The sequence below is a fragment of the Telmatherina bonti genome (assembly GCF_933228915.1).
Source record: "Telmatherina bonti genome assembly, chromosome: 2".
In the NCBI taxonomy this organism is placed as follows: Eukaryota; Metazoa; Chordata; class Actinopteri; order Atheriniformes; family Telmatherinidae; genus Telmatherina; species Telmatherina bonti.
The window spans coordinates 23,375,122-23,386,359 of record NC_136620.1 but is presented as its reverse complement, the minus strand read 5'-3'; the positions used below and the strand labels follow the sequence as shown (position 1 = coordinate 23,386,359).

The following is an 11,238-nucleotide window of genomic DNA, read 5'->3' as shown; positions in this document are numbered from 1 at the left end:
ATATATATATATACACATACATACATACATACATACATACATATATATATATATATATATATACACATACATACATACATACATATATATATATATATATATACACATATACACATACATACATACATACATATATATATATATATATATACACATATACACATACATACATATATATATATATATATATATATATATATATATATATATATATATATATATATATATATATATATATATATATATATATATATATATATATATATATATATATATATATATATATATATATATATATATATATATATATCAACGAATAAACAAGGAAGAAGCCATATCCTGCAACTATTTGTGCATTTGCACTCAAAGTCATCACAAGAAACAAAGTGGCTGTAACATCTGCATTAGTTGTGCTGATAAAAAGCGAGGAATCCATTTGTTAAAATTCTGCATGTGGTTGTGCAGTTTTTCAGAGCCTCACGCAGATGCTTAATTAGGCTTTTTCAACACTAATGTGGGCCTGGAGCTTAGTAACAATCAGCAGTATCTGATCATATCCAGGAGCAGCAGTACCTAAGTTTTCAACAGCATCAGGACTAAAGTGGTATGTATCAGCCTGTGGCTGTGAAGCCTGACAAATTTCTTGGACAGACAGAGTAAATGAGAGTATCTATGGACATTTGAGCAGCTGTGCACAACAAAACGTAAACACAGCTAGCTCATTTGTTTTGTTTAATTTGCTGGAATCCATCTTTTAGCTCTTAATGTAACTCTGTTGTACCAATAATAAGTTTTTGTGCTGGACAACCTGTAAAGTATATTCCAAATTGTGAGCGCAACTATCTGTTACAGTTACTAATGAGCCGACATGCAAAATTATGCAGTGGTGATAATATGTATGGGAAATCATTGCAGAGAAAAGCTGCAGTAAATGTAGCCTCTCTGTAGAAGTGATGCGTGTAAGTGTGCTAGAAGAAAGAGGGTGACACAGGTTGGAATGAGCAATAACCACTGATCCATTTACTGTAAATGATTGTGCTCACTGGACCAGACAATGCACCCACTCAGAATCCTCTTCACAAAGCAAGAACAGCTCTCCCTGGCTCTCCTGAGAGTCACATCGGAACAATCCACAATAACCTCTTACAGCTCGGAAAAGCCAGTTGATGGACAAGAAGGGGCATGATGATGTAAATCTGGGTTGTGCAACTCACCCTGCATGACCAACCACTCATCAACTTATTGCAATTTATATTCATAACTAAAATCAAGTAATCGTATATATCCTTGTCAGGCAGTTGTTATACAGAAAGCATACAACAAACCCCAAAAATACTGCCAAATAAAGTTAACTTGACAGTCCATGCTGTTACTAAGGATCAAGGAAACAAAGGTACAGATTAGGCCAAAATGATCAAATGTTTGCACTTACTGAAGATATTTAAAATATAATGAGCAAAAGATAGTCTATACCTACTGTTGACTGTAGGGAGACCAAAACTGTGCCCTGATGGGATCAAGGAAAGCTCTGCACCTCAAACAGCACTACAAAACTGTCCACAACTTATTATCCACTCCCCTTGAGCAGTTGTTGCCCAGCAATATCTCAAGGCAGAGAAATGTCACTTTATGTCTTTTCTTTACCTGCACCCCATCCCATCGCATCCCTTTTACAACAACATTTCTTTTTAAGCCACAGTATCACAAGCAAGTGATTGGATATCACTACAGGCTGTTTTGAGCGCACACTCGGGCTGATTCAGCAGAGAAACTCAAAAACACATCATCAGCAAAAGCAAGGAAAAGAAAGATAAAAGGACAGAGAAAGAGATGAGGCAAAAGTCAACACTGAACTGACTTTTACTGGAAAGAAGGAGCTTAGATAAGAGACAGATGCAAGACAGATAGCAAATTTGCCTTTAAGAAAATCTACTAAAGCGGTAGCAGGGCTTGAAAAGTCAACTGTTTCTAACAAAAAAAAAACTCTATGAGCTTCTATGAGAAAACACTGAAGATCATTAAAGGTAACAGTGGTAATATTTCAACTTTGGTGATTATCATTCCAAGCATATACTCGCTTTTTAACTTCCATTGTCAGCATAATCATTCAAATAGTTGCCTTCATACAACACTTTCCACAGCGTTCCAATAAGGGGCGCACCACCACGCTTTCTAATTAGTAATGAACATAAATGGAAAGGCAGTTGTATTGTTAATGTTAAGATCCAGGCAAATACATCCATGGAGATGGCATTTAAGGCCTCTAAATCAATGCATGTCCTCTATAAGAGCCCTTGAGCTTGTCTCTTTTTTTTAGACTTAATATTAAATACTAAGGGGCTACACAACTGATTCACCACACAAAGACAGATTAAGTGATGTTAATAATGATAAATATATATTAAAAACTAAAGTAAATTGACAGCTTTACAAAAATCAAACAGTCGAGTTGTCAAAAGAGGTGCAATTGGGATATACACACAGACTTTACCAAAAAACACATCTTGGTCAAGGGGCCTTCAACAATAGAGTCAGCATATTATCGAGTAACTGTGACTGTGTGATAACGTAAGGGACTAAACACCAGATAACCAAGAAAATTAAATCATGTTCACAACCAATCTGACACCTATCAAAATGTTGCCATGGTAGCGCATTCTGCATCTGTTTGCAGATTTCAGTGAAACCAGCAAAGTCCTAAAGTGACCCATTGAAAGTACCTTCTGGAATTTAAACTAATACAGAAGTTTGTGATGACTTACATCTAATCAAGTTGTTAGGCTTGTCAGTGATTCACTGTTATTTGACCACGTTAACCTTCTTGAGTGGATCCTCTTTAAGGATCACTACAACTCCTATAAGCTCAGGTTTTCTTGGCCGGTGGTGACATTTCACAACAACAAACCCTGCTGGCCAACCAGCTGCTAACAAATCCCCAGAAGCGCTCAGTTTTGGCTGATGCTGAGCCCAGCTGGGACACAAATATAAATATTCCCGTATCCATGACCTCAAAAGACATTTATTTAATCAAAAGTTACTCTGATATTAACTACTACATGCCTTAGGCTAAACTTGAAAGATGTCTTGACATGGAGAATTGCTTTTAGTCACCGTAAGGAATTAAAGTTTGCATAATGTCAGATGTGGCCGATTCACTTTCCCATAACAACATATCATTAATAACTTTTTACTACTGCCTAGGAAATGCACACATTTCTTTTCTATATGGGTTTGCTCGGGTATTACTTTAAGTCACATCTGTAAACTGTATGTAAGGGGAACAGCCTGCCTGATTTGCGGTCTAGAGTTTTTCTGGTGATCATGTTTCCTGAATGCTGGAAAATGCCTGAGGTTTGTGTCTGGTTGTTTTAATTGTTCAAATCGTGAAACTGATTGAGGTTACTAGGGCATTCATCATGAAACCACAAAAAAAAAGAGTTAGCAATGGGTAAATAAAAAGATATTGAGAAAAGTGGCTATGAAGCGTTTGTTGGGACCAAAAGGAACTAAATTAAATCACACCAGAAATTGCAGTGATCACTTAGTTACAGGATTGTAAATCAGTTGGTTATGGAGTATTGTGGGTAAATTGTGAATAAATTAAAGCTCATGGGGCAATAAAAGCTGGGTATTTTTTGTTTTTTTAATTTAAGATTGTGGTTGCTAAGCAACACCACATGAACAGAGCTAATTTTAACACGAACTAATGTTCTTTATTTCATTCACCAGGATGTTCTAGCCATGATTAAGATCAACACGACACAGAATGTGCTTCTACAAATTATCTAGGCCATGTCGGTAAAAACAGTGATGGCTTGTTTAAACCAAACAGATGCAGCAACAGTGCTTTAAAGATACCAAAATGTGTACTTACGCAAGCAAAGATGATGCTGGATTTGTCACAAAGGGTCTTAATCCTCAATGCTTTCATCCATCTAAACATGAAAAAGTCAGAGGCTCCCAGATTTGTCCATGCTTTCATCTGCTTTGTCATGCCAAGCACCACAGAGTTCAAGATGTCAGGAAATCAGTTTGATGAATAATACTCCAATTCAAAGCTTAAATCTTTATTGAATCTTGTATAAGGAACCATGCCATCACTTTTCTACAACAGTAGAAAGGTATCTGGTGGATGAACCCACATTTTCATTGTAAAAATACCTTTTTTCCATACAGACATTCTACAGGCATGATGCTTTGCCCTGACGTCTAATCCCAACTTTAACAGTCAAAGATTGAATGTTTAACCTCTGACTGGAAACCCAGCCATAACCTGATTGTAATCCTGCCCCTAAAACCAAGTCTCCACTCAAACTCTGGAAATGTGGACGGCAATGTGTTCCCACATATTACTGAGGTTTCTCTACTGAGACATAAAAACAGAAACACGCACAACCATGCCAACCTCTTCAATGCATATTTGATTGGTTTATGGATTCTCAAAGAGAAGCAAAATGTTCATCCTTCCTTCAGATTAACAATTATTTCCAGCAGATTAGTGCTGGAAAGCAGAAAGCGTCCTATACAAAGGACTGCAACAATGTCACAGCACTTACACAGGAAGAAGAAACTATAAATCTCTCCAGTCAACAGATCAGCAGACAATAAATCAACCCTAATTTTAAAGCAATACAAGCAAGGATTTCACATTCCCCCCTGGTTTCTGCATCTGAAATTTGAGGAACTGGGGTTCGTACAAAATGAGCTGTTTAAAAGCATCTCCGTGTGACCTAGGAAACTGTGTTGGCCATTTCCCAACTATTGTCTGATATTTCATGGATATAGAGCAAAAACAGAAACCAAAAGATGAGTTAGTCACGTGTCTTCTCATACATTCTGCCTCTGTATTTCTTTGTAGTAATTATATCTTGTGCAAAATGTTAAGATAGTAGTGAGGAAAGGAAAGTATGCAAACAGGCTGGCCAGTGACATGACAGAACTTTCATTGGCATATCGAAACTGGCTTCACAGCAGGGCATCTCAGCATGAAAGATTACACAGGAAGTTAAGTAAGAAGTGCTCTTTCTGAATATCTAACACCAACGAGGAAACGATTAATCTGAAGGACATCGTCTCTATCATAGCAGCCTATGAAGATGAAACAAATAGTGTCAACAATATGTCTAAATTCTGTTATCTACTGCTTATGAGGGAAGAACACATCAGGGACAACATGAGGTGTGAGATGTTACCGTGGACACTAAGACATGCTCACAGGGAAAGCCAGGGGTCAAACTTTCCTCTGGGTAGATGACCACTGTCTCCTGAGCTTCAGCCGCCCCAAAATAACTCTTTGTGAACTTCTGGGTCCATGGTGTTAAAGTGACCTGTCACAACGTGCACACTGATGATTGCCTCGGGGACTGAACTGGGACATCTCCAGTTATGAGACATCCTCATGGATGACATACACTGGTACTTTATGTGGGGCTGCATAAGCCAAAGTGCTAGTGACAACAATAACAACGCATCATGTTTTCTGAATTCTTTCATGTGGAAAGAGGATGTAAAGTTCAAATGAAAATGAAACCCTGACTTGCTTTTTCTCTCCAGGCTGTTGGTGCAACTATGCAACAACTCAGCCTTTCATGAGTAAATTACTAAATGCTGTTTATAAAAAAAAAAATAAAAAAAAGTCCATTTAACATTAAACACTAGCAGTTTTCCAAGTTTTGGCTGGAGGACATAGAGAAGTAAATTAATTCTGTACGTCCAGATTTTATGTCAGAAATAGAGATGATCTTACCTCTGACTGCAATTGTGGTTTCAATTCTTAAGCAGCACTAAGATGGAGTGTTTACAAACATAAAGAATGGACAGGTTTACTGTGGAAATAGGATGGGAAGTGGTAAATCTGTAGCGAGGTCTATTTGCAGCCCTGCTCTTTACTTTATGTGCTTAGAGAATAGTTACACCAACACTAACACTCTTATTTTATGTGTTACATCTTTGCATCTTCACAAACCGTGCTGCTCGTATTAAAGGATGTTACAGGAGGATCATCGGGAGAGAGAAGCTGCGTTTTTAAGTCTAAATAAACGCGCGCGCGTGTTGCAGCAACAATAAAAGGCAGCCGGTGTTTACGCCTCGCTGGGTGATCTCTACTCACCTCCACAAGGATGCTGCGTGTTGCCCTGCAAGAGAAGATGGACGCGCACAGGTTACTCACTCTGCATAGCCGGTGGACCACGGCAGCCTCTTGGTCTCCTTCAGGATGAGGATCGGTCTCGCGATGTGATCCGCCGAGCACTCGATCTCGTCCGCCGAGAGTCCCAGGAACTCCGGTCTGCTGTACGGGAATTTCAGCGGCAGATCCGAGCCGCCTGGATGGTCCCCGTTTGACCCACCAGCCATCATACCTCCCATAAAATTGGCCACCGCCGATTTCACCCGCGTGAGCATGGCGCCGCTGCGGCGTGGCTCCGACCGGTGGGGTTGCTTGAGAGTCTCCCCGTCCGGAGACGCAGTCTGGCGGCGTGAAAGGCAGGCGCACAGCGGCGGCGGTGGAGACACATTCAGCTCCTTCGGTGAACGCGGAAATAAGAGCTAAACGCGGGGAGAGAAAGGGAGCGAGAGCAAAGCAGACAGAGCTGCACGCTGGTCATGTGACAAACCGGTCGCTGCTGGTGGATTTAGTCGCACTGGCCTCAATGAGCAGCTTACTGTTGACAGTTCTTCAGGTCAAAGGTGTTTAATCTTGAAGTGACGATCAGTTTAGGGACAAGGTGCAAACCACTGTTGTCTCTCCAAAAGCATGACCCACATAACTGCACATCCATCCACACAGCAACACACAATCTATACAGCAAAACAAAGCACTCTATCCCAGATGTTTACATTGTTTACATTTGACAATTGGGTGGGCTACTTAGCCCACCACTTGTGGTCTATTTGACCACTTGTGTTGTACAAATGTGATTTACATGTTTTAAATGAAAAATGGAATTTTTATTACTGAAAAAAACAACAGATGGTTAGGAAAACCTTGGGAACTTGTAATTAAATTTGCCCACTAATCTACAATCATCTTTTGACACAACTTTCCTGTCAGTTCTTTGTTGTACAGTGAAAAGCCAAGTAGACCCACACATACTTTCACTTTAATTTACCAAAGTAAATTCATCACAAAGCATTAAACTTCCTGGTAATAAACTGATTAATATTTTCCTGAGATTTTTTTTTTTTTTTGACAAAGGTCCAAAGGCTGTTTTTCCATTTATAATTTCCAATGAAGCTGTGACCAATCTTTAATATCAGCTCGATTTCCTTCGGTGTAAGTCCAGTTTGCGTGTAAACATTTTTGATGTAGCCCTTGACTTTATAGGAGCTTCCAGGCTTTAATAACCAACCACACAGCAAGAAAAGTGACCTTCTTCTGATTGAGCCCTGTTGAAAGTCAACTCCTAGAGCTATCAGGACAGATAGAAGAACTTAAACTGAGCTGACAGCATATTTGTTGACTGTTTTTTTTTGTTTGTTTGTTTGTTTTTTTGCCAAATTTAGTATCAAAGATGAGCAGGGGATTTAAATGTAAAGCCTATCAGAATTATTGACATCTCATGGTAAAGATAGTCCCAGAAATGACTTCAAATGCAAAGCACAGTTCTGAAAGGGTAGTGGCCATCATGTGTTTTCATCTATAAGTGGATTCAGTGGCCTCGGGTGTAACAATGAGCTAGAGAGACTAGAGAGAACTATTTCAGAACTATGTATATATGTACTGCCTGATTCAAAGTGGTTTTTAAGGTGTCACCTATCCAAAAGGTGCTCTAGCACATATTAAACAAAGCCATTAAACAAATTGCTTCTCCATTAAGGAAAATAATATTCTTTCAAAAATGTAACAAAAATATAACAGCTGTCATATATATGTGGACTTTGTGTAAAGCTGACATAAATAGCTCACTGTAAGATAATAAAAACTTAAGTAATTATAGTTAAGAAGTTAAATGCCAACAGAAACATGTTAGCCTTTGATATTGAAGCACACTGCACCTTTAATCTGGATAATTCATCCAATAAGTTTGGATCCTGCATTAGAACAATGCACAGTAAGTTTACTGCTGTATTTAACATCATCCACTTGTAATGTGATCACTCTAGACAGATGTGGAACACCAGATGTGAACAGTCTCTCAGTTTTGGCAAAGCAAAGCAAGTTTATTTCTTTATAGCCCAATTCAACAACTGGTTGATTCAAAATGCATTCAGAGACAGAAAAACGAGAGGAAAGATAAGAAAAGCACATTAGATAAAACTTTTAAAAACATGATCAAGAAAAAAAATATTCTTAAAAGAAACAGTGCAGATTTAGACTTGTGTATCAAAATGATTAAATTGCAGCTGAGAACCGTTGGGTCTTTCATCTGGATTTAAAAGGGTTAAATAAGTCAGTGTTTCAGCTGATCTAAGGCTTTCTGGGAGTTTGTTCCCGTTCATTTGATCAAGTTTGATATCTCAGTCTCTTTTTTTTTGCCCAGCATGATGACAAGCAAAATGATGGTCTGGTTGCCATAATGGTCTGGTTGCCAAGATGAACACATTTGCCAAGGTTATTGTAGTAGTGAGCGGTTGATGGTTGTGTACGCTGAGCCTGAGCAGCGGAAACAAGGGGAAGGGAAGAGAGAAAAGAAGAGGAATATGGGTGAAGAGGAAAAAACATACAATTATAGACAGCAACAACTGTTGAACGGAAACAGACAAACCAGAGTCGAGATTTCAGAGTCCAGTTCTCAAGGACTACAATCTTGCAGGCTTTAGATGTTTCCCTGCCTCTAACACACCTGATTCAAGGCTTGTTGTCATTTCCTGTCGAAGCATGTTGACCCATTAATCTGATTCAGGTTGCTGCAGCAGGAAAGGTCCACGAAGACCAACTTTGGACACCCCTGCCTGTAAAGAAACGCTTAAAAAAACCATCCTTTCTAAGAAAATACAGCTGTTGCCGTCCCTTTTTGAAGACTCCACACTGTTTGGAGATGAACTTTTCATTCTTCCCAGATTATTGAGCAGCAACAGTTGTTTCTCTGAGATAATCTTTTCTCCTTGGCATCATGATAACAAACATTGTGAATACCACAGAGCAGCAGACTGCCAAAACTTGCTTATTTTGGCATAGTTTTTGGTGAGTGATTGTGCAGCATATCGTATCATGTGTTGCCTTATAATTCAAAGAGAGCGTATTTGCTTTTATATGATTATACTTTTAGTAGTGAGACATACCTGCAGATGGTCTAATATAATCTTTTGGAGACTTTTTTTTTTTTGCAGTTTGCTGTGACTGGTATTTGGTTTAATTCAAAAGTACTGCCTGTTGTTGTGCCGGCAGGTTTACTGTCATGCACATGGATCAAGTCAATCATTCATTTTTATTTATTCTTTTACATTAACAGTTCTCCACACACTTTCTCAGCTGTGTCAACTCGAATTTCTCTTTTTAAATATAAACTTCCACAACCCAAAATAGGACTAACCAGTTAAGAAAATTGATGGATGGGTGAATAGATGGATGGATGGATGGAAATATAAACTTAGCATAGCACCAGGGCTCAGCTATTACAAGCTTTAAATGAGTCTTCTAACTGTTGGCAGGCATATATGGTCATTTTGCTGAATTGATCAATGTATAAAATCATACACTGACTTGCATTTTCCATGTTACCCATTTTTTCATTTTGTTTGTTTCTTAACCCTATAAAGCCAAACATATCATATTTGATACATACAGTTTCTGAGACATTTTGCATCACTTTATGGTAGAAACTTTACTCAAAACCCAGTTGTACACCACAGGATGCTGGTCTCCTGCACCCTGGTGGATACCAAAAAGCAGAAGACTACACTACAATAATTTTGATCTATCACATGCTAATAAATAGTTAAAATACCAAAAAGTGAAACGTTAACTTTTTTTTTTTCAGATTTCATTGAGGGCCGAATAAAGACTTCAGTTTTAAAAAGTTTGGACTTCGTTGTTCATGTGAGGCTTTAAAGAATTAATTACATATTTGACTGAAGGATCTGCTATATGTGTGAAATACTATGCTACCAAAGCAGTTTCTTGCTGTTTCCCTTTCCCAACCCTGAAGCTGGGTTTGTCTTGACCTTTGAATGAAGGTATAAAACATTACATCAGGAAATATTTTTACCCGTTAAATGGGCTGTTGCATCATCTTTTTCTCAGAAGATTTTTTTTTATACTCATGCAAAGTTTGGTGGTGGTGCTGTGTAAAAACACACCAAGTGTGAGTCACAAAAAATGTTGGAATCCTCCAAATCTGGTCATGTTTTTTAGCTGGAATGTGACTCCACACAGATTTTTTTCTAAAAGCTTTTTCTTTTTATTTCCATGCCAGATTTAAAAGTAGATTTATTGAAATTGGGAAATGTCATTAATTGCTGATTGTGTGGAGGAGTGTGTGGTGTTTTTGACACCAGAGAATCCTACTTTAGCTGGACACAATCACAGCTCTTCAAACAAATACCCAAAATGAACTGCTTTTGCCTCACCTCCCCAAACATGGTTTTCTACACGAATTATACTGTAAAATATAAGGAAAGTAGTCCTCGTGAATCTCTGCGTCTTGTGTGCCTTTCTTACTTCACATGCGCACACAAACACGCGGATACAGAGGCAGACAGGAACACATTGTGAGTGCCGACAGCTGACTTTGGCATGCTTTCTGGAGTAGTACCTAATAAATAGAATCCTCTGTCATTGAGGAAGATCCGTTCTCCTGATAAAACCCAGTATGGTCGGAAGTCAATCAAAAACAATGGATAAGGGAAGTGCATTGTCACTGATTAAAGTGAAAAAGACAGAGTAAAAGAAAAATATCATAAGTTTCTTACTCCAAGGTAGAATCAGTGACTTTCCATGTGTTTTTAAAGGTCAAACAAAAGTACTTAATTTGCCACAGTTATTCAGTGAAAACCAGAACAATTACTACATTTTTACTGAGCATCACATGGTATTAAATCTCTGTTGGTATTCCTATTTTTTCATAATTGTATCAGTGTGTTTTCCTGGCTGGAACTGGATTAAGGAAAAGTGAGCTTTACAAAATGATCTGCTACAGGAGAAGCCAGGCAACCACAACCAGATCTGATCCAAAGGCTTCTTTCTAATCTTATCACAGTAATATGTAGATGTGATGCTTAGCCTAATAAACCGATATTTCACCTCTTGATTCATTGATACTGCACTTATTTGGTTCCAGTCATGCCTCACAAACTGGA

The 11,238-nt window shown here is 38.3% G+C and overlaps 1 protein-coding gene across 1 annotated transcript in view; it reads right to left on the bottom strand.

Annotated features, from left to right (window-relative positions):
- Window positions 1–6,402, bottom strand: part of ppm1h (protein phosphatase, Mg2+/Mn2+ dependent, 1H) — a gene marked incomplete at both ends in the record, with an annotated part of 37,205 nt that extends 30,803 nt beyond the window's left edge. Inside the window, one exon of the mRNA XM_079255440.1 lies at window positions 6,170–6,402. Coding sequence (XP_079111566.1) covers window positions 6,170–6,402 — 233 coding nt within the window. The remainder of the gene's footprint in view (window positions 1–6,169) is intronic.
- Window positions 6,403–11,238: the final 4,836 nt, after the last annotated feature.